Source organism: Garra rufa, chromosome 7 (assembly GCF_049309525.1).
Source record: "Garra rufa chromosome 7, GarRuf1.0, whole genome shotgun sequence".
In the NCBI taxonomy this organism is placed as follows: domain Eukaryota; kingdom Metazoa; phylum Chordata; class Actinopteri; order Cypriniformes; family Cyprinidae; genus Garra; species Garra rufa.
In genome coordinates, this window is record NC_133367.1 from 12,304,042 (window position 1) to 12,321,682 (window position 17,641).

At 37.6% G+C, this 17,641-nt stretch overlaps 2 protein-coding genes across 2 annotated transcripts; both read left to right on the forward strand.

Annotated features, from left to right (window-relative positions):
* The first annotated feature begins 1,541 nt into the window (after positions 1 to 1,541).
* Positions 1,542 to 6,063, forward strand: LOC141337922 (uncharacterized). Its single transcript, XM_073843498.1, has 5 exons — positions 1,542 to 1,619; positions 1,896 to 2,006; positions 2,088 to 2,445; positions 3,259 to 3,879; positions 4,118 to 6,063. Exons 1-5 carry the CDS (start codon positions 1,542 to 1,544, stop codon positions 6,058 to 6,060), a joined length of 3,111 nt encoding a protein of 1,036 aa, XP_073699599.1. The 3' UTR covers positions 6,061 to 6,063.
* A 3,210-nt stretch (positions 6,064 to 9,273) lies between these two features.
* Positions 9,274 to 16,570, forward strand: LOC141337924 (GTPase IMAP family member 8-like). The gene is made up of 5 exons (XM_073843499.1): positions 9,274 to 9,283; positions 9,387 to 9,428; positions 9,976 to 10,635; positions 14,151 to 14,780; positions 14,991 to 16,570. The coding sequence occupies exons 1-5, from the start codon at positions 9,274 to 9,276 to the stop codon at positions 16,568 to 16,570; spliced, it is 2,922 nt and encodes a 973-aa protein (XP_073699600.1).
* The last annotated feature ends 1,071 nt before the right edge of the window (positions 16,571 to 17,641 follow it).

Genomic DNA, 17,641 nt, shown 5'->3' on the forward strand with positions numbered 1-17,641 from the left:
AAATATAACTATCCACACATATAAGTATTTTTTAAAGTCTATACATGTATGTGTGTGTATTTATATATACATAATAAATATACACAGTAAACACACATTTAGTATGTTAACATAAACTTTTATTTTGGATGCGATTAATCGCGATTAATCGTGTCCCAGCCCTAATATATATATATTGTTTGTAGCGTATTATGAATATATTTAACTATCACGCAAAATAACTTGAGATTCACTTGTGAGTGCAGTTAAACTTTTTATTAGGAACAAAATTAATAAACAACACAGAAGTCTTTCATACACTTTCAGACAGATTACCTAAAAAGAGAATTTTTTTTTAAAATTTAAAATGGTTTATGTAAAAGTAAATATTTCAAGCTTTCTATACGTATATGTATTATGTCTGTGAGGCACGTAATCACTGAGATTTAGATTGTTTCATTTATGTGTCTGTGAAAAGAAATGACAGAGACAGTCAAAGCAGAGTGCGTACCCTGTCTGTTTTCTTATTTTTATAAAAGCACACAGTTTTATTGTTATTATGAGTGTATACAAATAAAAATAGACCCTCTACAGTTTTGAATGATGTATTAGTTGTATTTGTACGATCAAAACTGACGGAGATTTTACATTCATTTTAGCGTTATTAAAAAACGTGCCTCAAAACGCGCAGACGCATCCTGGCATCGTGAGACATTTAGATGCAGTGAAATGAAACATACTTTATAATGTTTCACTTGCTGTAGTCAGGAATTATAGTTAGCAAAAAGTCTTAACTGGTAAAATGTGTGCACATTCTGTCACAGTAACAACTAACAAGTAGGCTAATAAAAGAAAAAAACTTACTTGTGTAAATATCTCCTCTGCTTGATCACGTGCCTCATATAATGTTCATCTTCTGAAGTAAGTTTTATTCCTGACAGCCCGTCTTCTTCCAGAAAGGACTAACTTGAAAGAAACGTATTTCTCCTTTGTTTACCGTGATGTGGGGTCTACTTTTGGCGCGGCGCCCTCACGTGGACGATTTGAATATGAAAGACTGGAATAGCTCGTGGGCGTGATCTAATTAAAACTAATGAAGCAGATAAGAGAGACTGGACATCATGTTGGTTTCATTTTGATTACTTTATCACAGAATATTTGTTTTTGATAAAACTTACTTCGTTTGAAAGTATAGACATCAGGCTTTCTCTAGACATATTGCTCATGTCTCTGTGTTGTATATTAACTGAGTTATAGTCTATTTTAATGACGCGTTTCTGAATGAAGATCACGGAGATCAACGTGGCAGACAGCACACCCTTTTTGTTTCCTTTATTTTGCAAAATCACAATGTTTTTTTGTTTTTGTGAGTATATACAAATAAAAGTAGACCCTTTACAGATTCGATTGATGTACTGCTTTTATCTGTACAATCAGAAATGACAAAGTAATTAAAGTTCCTTTTGGGAAACTGCCAGGGGGTTAAAAGAAGAAAATTGACAAAAAAAAAATTGTTAAATCTTTTGCCCGAGCCCACTGCGGATGGAGAGCCAGTACTCAACATGACCGACAAGCCATTGCAAAATGGAGCGAGAGAGCTGAGGATCGCCCTGGAGCCTGAGCCTATCATGTCCAACCAGGTGGGAGACCCGGCTTCATCATACGGTGGATGTTTCAGCGGGGTGTGAGGGTGCTGAAGAAAGCATCACCTACTGCACCGCCACTGAGGGTCTATTATATATGGAATAAGACTTGATCGATTTTCATGAGGCTATATTTGCAGACTTGCCTCCTCTTCTTCTACCATCATTTAAACTCTCTGCCTGCCCTAAACCATCTGTCAGCCTGAACTCTCTGCCTGCCTGGATTTCCCACCCACTCTCCCTCTGTTATCGCCTCCTCTCATCTCTTGACAGCTCCTCAGCTCACCCTTAGCCCACCATCTGTGCGGTGGACTCGACACTTGTCTGCCAGTCCCCATCGGCGTTGTGGATGGAGGACCCCTCATTTCTGCCTCAAGCCTCAGAGTCCCGGACTCCGCCTCGGCCCTCTGACCCAGTGGCTTTACCCAGGCTCCCAGCTCCCTTGTCTGTACCATCACACTTCAGCCCACCAGTTCCACCAGGCACAGAAGGGACCCAGAGCAGGAGGAGCCAGACAAGACCCAGGCAGCAGCCATGAAAGTAGTCCACAGCAATGCTGACAAAGGGCTTCTAACTTTGTCGGCTCCTCCCTTGGTTGGCTTTGCTGTGGACTACTTTCATGGCTGCTGCCTGGGTCTTGTCTGGCTCCTCCTGCTCTGGGTCCCTTCCGTCCCCTTCATTGCTCCTTCCTCCTCTGATCTGCCCTGGACCCTTCTTTCTCCTCCCTGGCTACTTCCTCTGTCATCTCCACCCTGGATTCTGTTTGTTGTCCTGCTCCCCGGTGTCCGTCCTCCACCAAAGCCTCCACCAAAAAGGACTTCCTGTTTCCATCCCACATTCACTGCTTTGTCTCCTATGTCCCCTCCATCCCTTTTTATCTGCGGCGCGAGCTCGTGCCTTCTGGGAGGGGGGCGAACTGTCACACCCCATTGGACTGTTGTGTTTTTTCCCTCTTGTGCCCATATTTGGTCCTTCCTGTTTCTGTTCTTGTTATGTGTGATTACTAGTTAACCACCTTGACCTTGTCAGTCTGTCATTGTCCACGCTTTAAAAGTTGTATTCTGTTCAGTGTTAGTCGTCCGAAGGTTATGTACATGTGTGTTTTCCCGCCCTTCATGTATAGATTTACCTATTGTGGATTATATTAAAAACCTGTCATTGTATTTTGCCTTCGTATAGCGACAGTATATGGCTTGCTACTGAGTATATCACCAATATCATGTAATTGCAATGAAATTCAAAATTCAGTGTTCTTGACAACTGATTTAAAGTAACAAAAAATGTATTACTGTGCAAAAGTTTAAATACCCCATGTCAAATTTTCTGTTCCTGTAAATAGCTAGTTAATCAAATATGATCTTATCCAAATGGCATCAAGTTAAAGATGACAGCAATAATATTCTAATATTATTATTTTAAGCAAGATTACATTTTTTATTTCCATAGTATACAGTTGCAAAATAACAGAGAAAGGGGTGCCCTGCAGTACTTAGTAACAGGCCCTATGGCAAATATCTGAATTTGTCAACACTTTTTGAAGCCAGACTGCAGTAAATCCAAATTATGTGCGTGCAGCATTTACCTAACTTTTCAAGTTCAATCTAGATTGTTAAACTATTTTCTTCCTTTGTCACAGATCCAGAGGGTGTGAGGCTGAATCTGGTTGTGTGTGGGAGTAACAGAGAATTAAAATCCTTCATATCAAACCTGATCCTGAAGCAGAGCGAGAGAAGATCAGAGCAGAGCTCAGAGTGTGTGAGGAGAGACGTGGAGCTTGATGGACGTCTGATCAGTCTGGTGGAGCTTCCTGCTCTGTTCAACACTCAGCTCTCAGAGGAGGAAGTGATGCGTCAGACTCACCGCTGTGTGTCTCTCTGTCATCCTGGAGTTCATGTTTTCATCCTCATCATTCCTGATGATCCACTTAATAATGAAGACAGAGCAGAAATAGAGGAGATCCAGAGGATATTCAGCTCAAGAATCAACAAACACATCATGATCCTCATAAAGCAGAATTCAGAGCATCAGACAGCAGAACTAAATGAAGAAACACAGTCTGTCATTCAGAGATTTGGAGGACGACATCAGTTCATTGACCTGAACACACAAGTGTCTGTGTTGATGGAGAAACTGGAGCAGATGGTGGAGGAAAATAGTGGTGTTTGTTTCTCCACAGAGACATTATTGGAGACACAGATGGAAAAAATATTGAAATTTGATGAAATGAAAAGGAAGATAAATTTATTGCAGACACAAGGTAATAATCAGGAAACACATTTCATGATTGTTAAACTCTACACAGATTTGTGAAACAAAGCAAACTCTCAATAAAACATTATATGCACAGTTCAGAAGAAATTATATAATTAGCACATGATGCTTCAGTATAACCTATATTAAGTTTTAATTATATTCAGTATTAATTATAATAAGCATTCTCTGATGACCTGGATAATTGACAGTCTTCACTTGAAATTCAATAAATTGTTTTTAATTTTATCTATCTTTAGATGATCTGAGGATTGTGCTGCTGGGAAAAACTGGAGTCGGGAAAAGTTCAACTGGAAACACCATCTTAGGAAGAAAAGCATTTATATCAGACATTTCTCAAGCATCTGTTACTAAAGAGTGTCAGAACGAGACAGATGAAATCAACGGCAGACACATTACTGTGATTGACACTCCAGGACTGTTTGATACTGATCTGACTAATGAGGAGATCCAGAGAGAAATGAGTAACTGCATCTCTATGATCCTGCCTGGACCACATGTGTTTCTCTTACTGGTACCAGTCGGACGATTCACTTCAGAAGAGGCAAAATCAGTGAAGATCATCCAAGAGATGTTTGGAGAAAACTCTTTAAAGTACATCATAGTGCTCTTCACCAGAGGAGACTTTCTAAAGAACAAATCTATTGAAGAGTTTCTGGAAAAACCTGGATCTGCTCTGAATCAGCTGATTGAATCATGTGGAAACAGATTCCATGTGTTCAATAATAATGAGACTGAGGACCGAACACAGGTGACTGATCTACTGCAGAAGATAGACAACATGGTGAAAGCAAACGGAGGGAGTTACTACTCATGTAAGATGTTCAGAGAGATGGAGAGAGAAATACAAGAACAACAGATGAAGATTCTGATGGAGAAAGTGGAGCAAGTGAACAGAGAAAGAGAAGAACTGATGAACAAACATGAAGAAGAGAAAAAGAAGATGAAGATGATGATGAAAGAACAAAAACAGAATAGTGATAAAGAGAGAAAGAGAAGAGAAGAAGAATTTAGAGAAAGAGAAGAACAATATAAACGAGACATTAAAGAAAGAGAGGAGAAAGAGAGAAATATACGAGATGAGCTGAAGAGAGAACAAGAGGAATGGGAGAAACAGAAACAACAGGAAAGACAAAGAAGAGAAGAAGAGGAAGAGAAATGGAGAAAGAAAGAACAGATGATGCAGAATGAATATAATCAGAAATTCAAACAAGAGAGAGAGAGAATGGAAAGAAAGGAAGAAAATCTTCAATCCAAACATGAAGAAGAGATGAAGAAAATGAAGACGATGATGGATGAAGAAAGACAGAATAGTGATAAAGAGAGAAAGAGAAGAGAAGATGAATTGAGAGACAGAGAAGAACAATATCAAAAAAAGATTAAAGAAAGAGAGGAAGAAGAAAGAAAGATACAAGAGGAGATGAAGAAAGAACGAGAAGAATGGGAGAAACAGAAACAACAGGAAAGACAAAGAAGTGAAGAAGAGGAGGAGAAATGGAGAAAGAAAGAACAGATGATGCAGAATGAATATAATCAGAAATTCAAACAAGAGACAGAGAGAATGGAAAGAGAGAAAGAAGATCTTCAATCCAAACATGAAGAAGATATGAAGAGAATGAAGATGATGATGGATGAGGAAAAAAATAATCATGATAAAGAAAGAAAGAAAAGAGAAGAGAAATTTAGAGTTAAAGAAGAAGAATATACGGCAGAGATGAAGAGAAAACAAGATGAATGGGAGAAACAAAAAGCAAAACAAAGAAAAGAACAAGAGGACAAATGGAGAAAGAGAGAACAGACAATGTGGGATGAATATAATCTGAAGCTTAAAGAAGAGAGAGAGAGAATGAAGATGATGATGGAGGAAGTAAGACAAAATCATGATGAAGAGAGAAAGAGAAGAGAAGAAGAGGATGAAAGGAGGAAGAAAGAACAGGAAACATGGGACAAATATTATGAGGAACTAAAACAAGACATAGAGAGAATGAAGATAATGATGGAGGAAGAAAGACAGAATCATGATAAAGAGAGAAAGAGAAGAGAAGATGAGGATGAGAGGAAGAAGAAAGAACAGGAAATGTGGGATGAATATTATGAGAAACTAAAAGAAGAGATGGAGCTAATGAAAATAAAGATGAAGGAAGAAAGAGAGAATCAGGATAAATAGAGAAAGAGAAGAGAACAATATAAAGCAATATAAAATTAACAAAAAGAAAGAGCCTGGGTTTTTCTTATAGGCCCATATTTCGTGCCAGTCTACATGGCCGGCCGTCTGCTGTCGTCAATTGTTAGTATTTGTGTTGTTTTTATTAATTATTTAAAAAAAAATGCTAACTCTCTGCTGGTGTACGATTGCCAAACACTTTTTAATATAAGAAATGTGATGGGAAATATGGTAATCAATATGGGCGAACAAAAGACCTTGCCACCTCCTCAGTTTCCGCATGAACTACCTGCTTTCCTTTTCCAAATTCTGTGCCCGCCGACGAGAAGGAAGTGGGATAGGCACAGAGGAAAAGTTAAGTTGCATCTTGCAGATTTTCTGCCGGCCTCCCCAATACAACACAGACTTTATTAATGACTTTTCTGATTTTTTTGGCTGGAGTTTTGCCAATATATGTTATTTCTAACAATTCACATAAGCACTGTGTTCTTTTTAAGACCATTAATGCTGCTCTGCATATGCCATCAACCTCTCTAGAGTTTTCGTTTGATATGCGTGAACATTTTTTTGTTGATAAGATTGTTACTGTTAGATCACATTTCTTACTTCCCTCTGTTGATCCATCTACCACCACTATGTGCTCTGCTGTTTTTAACAAGCTTGAGCTTGAGCCTGTGTCTGTTTTATTTTTAGGTGATATTATTGGTAAGATTAAACCATCTTCTTACTGTATGGACGTGTTTTTGAAACCATTGGACCAAATATTTAGAGAATTATAGATAGCAGTCTCACAATTTTAAACATGCAATAGTGAAACCATTAATCAAAAAGGCAAATTTGGACAGCTCAGTTATCACCAATTTTAGACCTATATCAAAACTGCCATTTCTTTCCAAAGTGTTAGAGAAGGTTGTATTAATTAAACTGCAGTCTTTTCTAGATCTACATGGGTTTTAGGAAGTGTGCTTTTAAATCCCATCATAGCACTGAAACAGCACTTGTCAAAGTTTTTAATGACCTGTTACTAGATACTGACTGGTAATTATGCTGTCTTCTTGCTTTCAGTTCCTACAGCTGCATTTGACATGGTAGACCATAATATCTTGGTTTCTCAATTAGAAAATTGCATTGGTATTAAGGGTACTGCAAGGGTACTGGAATGGTTTCGGTTTTATTTGTCTAAGTATTTCTGTCCGCCTTGGGGATTGTATGTCCTCTTCAGCGCACCTCTTGTGTGGAGTTCCTCAAGGTTCCATTCTTGGGCCTATTCTGTTTTATATTTGCTTCCCATAGGGTCCATCTGTAGGAAGTATGGCATCTTGTTTCATTTGTAAGCAAAGATACTCAGCTTTATCTGCCTTTGAAACGGAAAGATGCAAAAGTCTATATAGCACCATTGCTGGACTGTCTTGAAGACATTAAAGCCTGGCTGGTTTAATGAAAGTTTAATGAAGAAAAGACAGAAGTTGTTGTATTTGGATCCAGAGGTGCTCGTGACTCTTCTCGGTTGGATCTTGGTGTTTTAAGATCACATGTCAAGCCCAGTTTTAAAAATCTGTGTGTTATAATGGACAGTGACTTTAAACTGGATAAACAGGTTAATTCAGCAATTAATGCTAGTTTTTTCCAGTTGAGGCAGTTATCCAAAGTATAGTCTTTTCTGTCTTTTAGTAACTTCGAAAGAGTTATACATATTTTTACTGTAATGCCCTTAATGTGGGTATTAGCCATGCTTCTCTCACATGTTTGCAGTTGGCACAGAATGCTGCTGCTCGTATGTTGACAGAAACACGCAAACGAGAACATATTACACCAATTCTGGTCTCTCCTCAGTGGCTTTCTGTTGATGTTAGAATCGATTTTAGTCCATCGCTAAATAGACTAGCACCAAGATATCTCTGACTTAATACACTTACACTCCTTCATTGGCACTTAGATGCACTGAGCATTTACATTTGGTTGTTCCTCGCACAAGGTTAAAAACCAGGGGGGACCGCACTTTTGGCTCAAAAGCTTTCACTTTTTTAATTCTAGTCTCAAAACTCACCTTTACTCTTTGGGTTTTAACACAGTACGAGAGTACATTTTTATGATTATGTTGGACTTTTGTCTGAGTATGCTTGCACAGCACTTTGGTAAACACTTGTTTTTAAAAGTGCTTTATAAATAAACTGACTTTGACAGATTGGCTACACTTACTGTATTTTTAAATCTTAAGTGCATATTAAATGTCCTATTTTGGAACAACTTGTTGTATGTTAAGTGTTATTTATTATTATTTATTATTATTTTATAAGTGTTATGTTAATACATGTGCATCATGTTCTGTGAAATAAATTTGCAGAGATTGAGCAAGAGGTCACAGAAACCTTTCCAAAGTAAGTTAAATATGAATATAATAATCAGATATTACATATAATATCTGGCTTTGCAAACATTGTGAATTTACAGCTTTTCAGTGCACATATATTTTTTTTATAAATAGTAATTTATAATGTCTAACCCATCTGTTTTCTCTCTGCATGTGTGTGTGTGTGATTTTTCTTCTCTATAGCATTAGCAGGTAGACGTAGTCCACAACTTGATCGTCCTAACAGTAAGTAAATTGTAAATTAATAAATGTGTCAAACATTTAGGAGTTGCAATGTTGTGTAGTAACAGTCAAAGTATATGTCACCCTAAAAATTAAAATAATAATTAGTCCCAATATGTTGATGTGTAATTTTTTATTTATAATATATTTTATAATATATATTTATAAAAAAACTGTAAAAGTGAATTACTCACATATGTGGGTTTTAATTATACAAAGTACAATTAAAAATGTTTTTAAACGCTTCTCCACGGACTATAGACAAGACAGAATATAATAATACCGTTCTGTGCGTGTACTTGGATCCAACATTAGAGCGCCACCCTCTGGCCAGATTAAGCAAAGATAATAAGGCTCTGTGTCTGCAGCTACGACCCAGAATTTGCCTTGTCTGCATATATTTAAAAATAATTTCTTTGAGATTGTATCTGAATATTCTGTTCATTAGAACAAGTAAAGAAGAATCCCTATCTTCCTGTCATTTCTGGTTTAAAGAAGGAAAATAAATGGACGCAGTAGGTTTAAATATAAAAATCACCTTTTTCCAGTCTCTGCAGGCGGGGCGCAGGTCAGCTCTCGTCTATCGCTTTTCTTTCGATTTCGATGTTTATGCAGGTGTTACAATGGCGTCAGGTAAGAATCAAATTGGATACAAATATATGCAGCCACAGCTTTTCAGTGCATATATGCTTTTTTAAATAATTATCTTTCTGTATGTGTGATTTTTCTTCTCTAGCAGCAGCAGGTAGACATAGCCCTGACTTTGGTCGTCCTAACAGTAAGTAAATTAACTATTAAAGTATAGTTAACCCAAAAATAAAAATAATTATTAGCCCCAATGTGTTGAATTTTAATTTTTCTTTTTGGCTTTTTTTGGTTTAATGGATAAAGTCACTTACACTTAAATGCCTGGTTGTGTGTGAGAGAGACAGAACCTGCTGTAGATCAGTGGTTCTTCAAACTGTTTGGTGACAACAACAACAAAACATCCCCAAAAATAATAATTCCATATTTAGGAGAAATTTTCTTCTTTATTTTGAGGCTTTATATTAGATTTCACTTTTGAAATGGGTAAATGATAATATAATTGTCAGTTTTGGGTGAACCCTAAAGGATGTGGTGTGAGTGCAGACAGACTGTTTGTATCATAGAGCCATACATAGAGAGTGGATTCACCCAAACCTTCAGTTGATAAAATAATGTACTGCAATGTAATAATATTTTACAATATAATAATTTTGTTAGTGATTAATGAAGTAGCAAACATTTGGTACATTTGGTAGCAAATCTGAACTAAATCCACTGTTTCTAATGAATGTTTTCAGTGACAATTACTGGGAAACCAAAGCTGAACATTGTGCTGTGTGGAAATAATCCAACACTCAAGAACTTAGTGTCTAAAATGTTACAAGGGTCAACAAATAAACCTCAGGAAGAGATGAGTAAAGTGTGTCAGAAGAGAGAGGGGACGATTCATGGACGGCAGATCAGTGTAATAGAGCTTCCAGCTCTAACTCAGCTCTCAGAGGAGGAAGTGATGCGGGAGACTCTCCACTGTGTGTTTCTCTGTGATCCTGGAGTTCATCATTTCATCCTTGTTACTCCTGTCACTCCATTTACTAATGAAGACAGAGCGGAAATGGAGAAGATTAAAGGAATATTTTACTCTAATGAGCACTTCATGGTGCTTTTCATTACTGAACTCACTGTTGACCAAAGTGTGTCAGAGTTTGTAGTGTCCACAGAATCTCAGAGGATTGTGAGTCTCTATGGGAGCTGGTACAGTGTGATGGGGTTAAAGGACCAGAGAAACCCAGAAAAGATCCTAAAGATTTTAGATGTTATAGAGGACATGAAGACTGAACCCTATTCTCTTCAAATGTATTGGAGAGCTGCAGAGAAGAGAGTCAGACATGAACTAGAGGACAAACTGAGCATGAAAGATAATGAAATCAAAGACTTACAGATGAAGATCAAGACACTGGGTGAGTGCATTCATTGATTTATCTGAACAAAGCATCTTTGTGAGAATACAGTAATAAGCTTACAGGTTATTTACAGTAGTGTACATCTATTGTAGGTAAACCACACATGAATAAATACCATTTATAAATAAGCTACCTATTTTAAAGAAGACAAATAGACACAAAAATATTACCTTAAACCTTTGTAATGAGTACAATTGTTAATCGTTTGCTATTAACGGCTGGGCCTGTCTAAAGTCTGTAATCTATAGAGAGCAACAGATAAAAAATCTGATCAGCTATTAAAAGTCGTAGTGTATTCTAGCCTCCAGCTATGTATAATGAATAATGTAACAAATTAATGTATTATTATTTCTACCACAACACAATAGTTACAGTTAGCATTAATTATTCTGGTTTTCTGACGTAGGCTAAGTCAGTGCTGTTTATAACAGAGAATTCTGGGCAGAATTCGAATGATTCTCACTAGATCTTGCAGCAACCGTTTTCATTGTGCTGCAAATTCAAACACTTCTTACTGGATCTCTCAGCACTGTGCAGTAAGCGTTTTGCAAAATCAACTTGGCTCCCAAGTAGAGCTGTTTTGAGCTCAGACAAGTTTGTTTGCTTTGCGGTCCGAGCTGATAAACGGTCTACGCTGCGCAGCTGAAACTTAACGTGGTTTAGTTTCGCTTTCGTTTCGTTTGTCGTTATATGTTTATCATATGCAACAAAAATGGCAGCGCTTATGAGTTAAACAATGCAGTGGTCATGCCAGTGCGACCGCTCACAAAAATTAGTCCTACCAGCAGAAAAAATGGCTGCAAAACAACTGGAGCCCTGAGGAGGCAGATGGCTCTGCATGCTTTCAAATTGCTCTTGCAGTACTTTGATGTCATACCCCAATCGTCTGCGCGGTGCTGCTTAAAGTACAACGCATTTATACATTTCGTCCTCTGTTGGAATAAAAGTGGTAACTTCTCCCCACCACCTCTTAGGAAAAGTAAAATAATGCAATATAAATCATTTCTGAGGTAAACCAATAGATTTTTAAAATCGTTTCAGAAAGAATCGCCATAGTTAGGTGAATCTATTTTTTTTCTCCCACCCTTACAAACTTCAGGAGTTTGACAGAGGGGTCTTTAGATGTGCTGTCATTGGTGTAGATGGAGAAGAACATTGGGGCGAGAACACATCCTTGAGGGGCACCAGTGCTAATTGTGATAGTCCTGGATGTGAGTTTACCTAACCTCACTAGCTGCTGCCTGTCTGTCAGGAAGTGGGTAATCCATTGACAAAGCTAGGAACAGAGAGCTGGGTTAGTTTGGCCTGGAGAAGTGTTGGGATGATAGTGTTATAGGCTGAACTGAAGTCCATGAACAGGATTGTCACATAAGTCCCTATTTTGTCCAGGTTGCAGGTTGAAGTGCAGTCCCATGTTTACGGCATCATCCATGGACCTGGTTGCTCAGTTAGCAAACTGCAGGGGGTCCAGTAAGGGTCCAGTGATGTTCTTCAGATAAGCCAAAACCAGTTTTTCGAATGCCTTCATGACCACAGACATTAAAGCAACGGGTTTCTTTGGGACGGGGATGATGGTGGAATGATTGAAACAGGAAGGGACCTCAATCAGCTCCAGAGATCTATTGAAGATCTGTGAAAAGATGTGGCCCAGCTGGTCAGCACAGGTTTTCAGACAGGCTGGTGTGACACCATCTCGCCTGGTGCCATTTTTCCTTTGTTATTTCTGAAGACCTGATGCACATCATCATTGCTGATTCAAAGTGAAGGAGGTTGGGAGAGGGGGGTTGATGGAGGTTTTAAAGGTTGTGAAAAGAGATGATCAGAATGGGTGTTGGGGGTTTTGAATCTACAATGAAATTTATTCAGGTCTTCAGCAAGTTGTTAATTTGCCTCAGTGTTGGGAAATTGTGTCTTGTACTTTGTGATGGCTTTCAGACCTTTCCATACTGAAACTGTGTCACTGGAAGAGAACTGATCTTCCAACTTTTTAGCGTAGCTCTTTTTAGCCACTCTAGTCTCTTTATTCAGTGTGTTTCTGGCCGCAGACGCAATATAAGCAGTAGTGTAATAGTGAACAAAGGAGGCGACACTAGTAACTGTAATGAAACATTTACTAACAAAACACAACTTCTATCTCAAGCAATGCACTGTATTTACTGTCTCTCGCTCCAACTTCAACTCGCGACATACATTCATGTCAAATTATAATTCAGCGATAGAGTTACACTCAGGAGACACTGCACTTATTTTTCGTGTTTTTCCACTATAGAGAAATACTAAGGGAATAATTTTAGACAGTTATATACCGTTATCAGCACGGTTAAGTTGATTCGTCTTTTGTAGTCTCTAAGAGAATATGCGTTGCAGCATTAGAAAATGCCGTCATTTTTTTTTTTTTTTTTACATAACTATTAGCAAAGTTTGCACGTTGCTTGTATGATATCCATTGGCTCGCCTTCATGGTTTAAAATAGAACTATTTCCAATATTGCGACATAATCACAAACCACCATGCATATGTATCTATCAACTTGGTATGCCACACTTGTGTGCGCTTCGGGTATGTGCCAGAACAGAGCGTAAGTAACAAATTGATTTCTGTTTCGTTTCTTCTTGTGGTTTCAAAAAGCTTGAATGATGGGGCTGGACTTGGTCCGTACATATCACGGATCACCTGCGATCTGTTTAAGTCCTAATAGGCTATATGACAGATCAGAGCTATCTTTTAGAATAATTTAAAAAATAATGTAAGCACAATAAGCAGTATCGGTATCAGTATCGGTAAAATGTTAATGATACCCATCCCTAGTCCTGGTAGGGATGCATATATCTTCACAGAAACTGATTTATGAAGTTACAGTCTCTGTGAGCTCATCCAGATCGTTTGCAGCAGCTTCAAAAACACTCCAATCAGTCAGTTGGAAACAGGCTTGTAAAACCTGCTTTGTTTCATTGGTCCATCTCTTTACAGTCTTTACTACAAGTTTAGCAGATTTCAGTTTCTGCCTGTAGGTTGGTAAAAGATGAACTAGGCAGTGATCAGAGAGTCCCAAAGCTGCCCGTGGGACGGAGTGATATGCATTCCTTATTGTGGTGTAACAGTGGTCCAATATATTACTGTCTCTGATGGGACATGTAACATGCTGACCGTATATTGGAAGTTCATGGGAGAGATTTGATTTGTTAAAATCCCCAAGAATCATTAAAACAGAGTCCGCGTTTTGTTGTTCTGTGTCTGTGATCTGATCAGCAAGTTTCTGTAATGCCAGACTCACGTGTGCTTGCGGAGAAATGTAGTTGCTTACGAGAATGAATGAGTGAATAACAGAATAACAAAAAAGGAAAAGGGCTTGGATTGTCAGTATTTATTAACAGCCCCTCTGGCAAGCATTACAGCTTGTAAACACTTTTTGTAGCCAGACTGCAGTAATTCCGACATGATGTGAATGGAGCATTAATCTAACTTTTTAAGTTGAAACCACATTGTTAAACTAATTTATTCTTTTGACACAGATCCAGAGCATGTAAAGCTGAATCTGTTTGTGTGTGGAAGTAACAGAGAATTAAAATCCTTCACCTCAAACCTGATCCTGAAGCAGAGCCAGAGAAGATCAGAGCTGAGCTCAGAGTGTGTGAGGAGAGACGTGGAGCTTGATGGACGTCTGATCAGTCTGGTGGAGCTTCCTGCTCTGTTCAACACTCAGCTCTCAGAGGAGGAAGTGATGCGTCAGACTCACCGCTGTGTGTCTCTCTGTCATCCTGGAGTTCATGTTTTCATCCTCATCATTCCTGATGCTCCTAATAATGAAGACAAAGCAGAAATAGAGGAGATCCAGAGGATATTCAGCTCAAGAATCAACAAACACATCATGATCCTCATAAAGCAGAATTCAGAGCATCAGACAGCAGAACTAAATGAAGAAACACAGTCTGTCATTGAGAGATTTGGAGGAAGACATCAGTTCATTGACCTGAACACACAAGTGTCTGTGTTGATGGAGAAACTGGAGCAGATGGTTGAGGAAAATAGAGGTGATTGTTTCTCCACAGAGACATTGATGGAGACACAGATGGAAAAACAAATAGAATTAGAAGAAATGAAGAGGAAAATCCATTCATTAGAGACATGGTTTCAGTCACAAGGTAATGATCAGAAAATCGACATGTATTAAAAAAACAGATTTCATGATTGCTGAAATCTACACAGATTTGTAAGAAGAAATAACATTACAAACAATATGATTAGCACATGATGATTCAGTATAAATTATACACAATATTCTCTGATGATCTTCATAATTCACTATATTTACTTGAATTTCAATTTATTGTTTTAATTTCTTTGTTTTTTAGATTCAAGAGAAGGTGAAGATGAACTGAGGATTGTGCTGCTGGGAAAAACTGGAGTTGGAAAGAGTTCAAGTGGAAACACCATCTTAGGAAGAGAAGTGTTTATAGCAGACTTTTCTCAAGCATCTGTTACTGAGGAGTGTCAGAGAGAGACAGCTGAAATCAATGGCAGACACATTACTGTGATCGACACTCCAGGACTGTTTGATACTGATCTGACTAATGAGGAGATCCAGAGAGAAATGAGTAACTGCATCTCCATGATCCTGCCTGGACCACATGTGTTTATCATCGTGATCAATTTAGGGCAACGATTCACTCAAGAAGAATCAACATCAGTGAAGATCATCAAAGAGACGTTTGGCAAAAACTCATTAATGTTCTCCATAGTGCTCTTCACCAGAGGAGACTTTCTGAAGAATAAAACCATTGAACAGTATCTGGGAAAACCTGGATCTGCTCTGAATCAGCTGATTGAATCATGTGGAAACAGATTCCATGTGTTCAATAATGAAGAGACTGGAGACCGAACACAGGTGACTGATCTACTGCTGAAGATAGACAACATGGTGAAAGCAAACGGAGGGAGTTACTACTCATGTAAGATGTTCAGAGAGATGGAGAGACAAATACAAGAGAAAGAAAAGAAGATACTGATGGAGAAAGTGGAGCAAGTGAACAGAGAAAGAGAAGAACTGATGAACAAACATAAGGAGGAGAAAGAGAGGATGAAGATGAAGATAGAGGAAGAAAGACAAAATCATGAGAAAGAGAGAAAGAGAAGAGAACAAGAATTCAGAGAGAGAGAAGAACAATATAAAAGAGACATTAAAGAAAGAGAGGAACAAGAGAGAAAGATACGAGAGCAGCTGAAGAGAGAACGAGAGGAATGGGAGAAACAGAAACAACAGGAAAGACAAAGAAGAGAAGAAGAAGAGGAGAAATGGAGAAAGAAAGAACAGGAAATGTGGGATGGATATAATAAGATACTTAAACAAGACAGAGAAAGAAGTCAGAGAGAGAGAGAAGATCTTCAGTTCAAATATGAAGAAGAAAGAAAGAGGATGAAGATGTTAATGGAGGAAGAAAGACAGATTCATGATAAAGAGAGAAAGAGCAGAGAAAAAGAATTTATTGAGAGAGAAGAACGATATAAAACAAAGATACAAAGTGAACGAGAGGAATGGGAGAAACAGAAACAAGACGCAAGAAAAAGAAGAGATAAAGAAGAGGAGAGAAGGAGAAAGACAGAAAAGGAAACATGGGATGAATATTATGAGAAACTTCCACGCGAGAGAGAAAGAAGACTGAGAGAGAAAGAAGATCTTGAGATCAAACATAAAGAAGAGAGACAGAGAATGAAGATGATGATGGAGGAAGAAAGACAGACGTGTGACAAAGAGAGAAAAATAATAGAAGAGGAATATAGAGAAAGAGAAGAACAATATAAACGAGACATTAAAGACATTGAGCATCAAGAGAGAACGATACAAGAAGAGCTAAAGAGAGAACGGGAGGAATGGGAGAAACAGAAACAGAAAAAACAAAGAGAACGACGAGAGAGAAGAGGAAGACAGATGTAGATTTATTGAACTTTATTACAGAACTCCTAAGGTTCAGCGCACAAACAGTAAGTCAAAATAAAATCAATCTAATTTTGAAATGATTGTGCAAAATAAAAAATTTGAGTGTGAACAAAGCTTTTATTGAACAGTTTTTCAACAGTTTATGTGGTTGATATATTGTTGAGTTCATATTTTACTGGTTTAGAAACATCAGTCATAGTCTAGATCAGGTTATTTTACAGTGGAACACCAACTGAATCACTGATAAATTCATTTGTAAACGCTTTAACCAAAGTGACTTAAGCTAAATCAGGTAGCATTAAATATACATTTGATTAGCATTGCCAGGGGTGACGAGTGGGGAGCAAGTGGCAAGCAAGTTTTCAAATGAAACATAAAATAATGGGGGTGGAGTGTTTATAAAGTAACAATACAAAATCTATAAAAAACACAATACAATACAAAATTTCTCAAAACTGAACTAACAGTGAAAAAAGGCTAAAGGTTAATTCTGTTTCAACTCAACCAGAGGTCAATGGCACAATTTTTTTTTTTATTTTGTCAATATTTTTAAGTACATTCAATATACATCCATGACATTTAATATTTTTTGCTTTTATGTATTGTGATACATGTTTGTCTTTTCTTCAGAAAAAATATTGATCTAAAATTGATATTCATATTTTTTTTATCCAAAATTTGAGCTGGGGAAGTTTCTGAAATTTGGTTGATGTGAGACAGAATGACCTTTTTTTTTCTCCCTGGGAAACAGATGATAATGATATTCCAACTGTACATTCAAATCAAATCTGTTATTTGGAGTTCAATGACGCTTTTTAAAATAAATTACATTTGTACGTCTCATTACAACTTGCATTGGCTTGACAATCTGTCTGCCATTTTATTTTAAATCCCACTTTTTGAATACCACTGAAACTAAAACCTCTGTGCAGTAAATTCCAGCATTTTCCATTTAAACATTTAAATGGGAAATTGCTGGAATTCACGACACAGACAAGGAGAGTTGTCACTTAAAACTGAAACAGACATGCATTGTAGCTTCATTTCTGCTCCTTACAGATAGATGTC

Bases quoted from the DNA above. Each gene is read 5' to 3' on its own strand.
- LOC141337922 (XM_073843498.1), top strand. From the start codon at position 1,542: ATGACCGACAAGCCATTGCAAAATGGAGCGAGAGAGCTGAGGATCGCC. The intron at 2,007-2,087 runs GTCCCGGACTCC...ATCACACTTCAG, and splicing joins TTTCTGCCTCAAGCCTCAGA to CCCACCAGTTCCACCAGGCA. The intron at 2,446-3,258 runs GTTTCCATCCCA...CCTTTGTCACAG, and splicing joins TCCACCAAAAAGGACTTCCT to ATCCAGAGGGTGTGAGGCTG.
- LOC141337924 (XM_073843499.1), top strand. The intron at 10,636-14,150 runs GTGAGTGCATTC...CTTTTGACACAG, and splicing joins GATGAAGATCAAGACACTGG to ATCCAGAGCATGTAAAGCTG. The intron at 14,781-14,990 runs GTAATGATCAGA...TTTGTTTTTTAG, and splicing joins GACATGGTTTCAGTCACAAG to ATTCAAGAGAAGGTGAAGAT.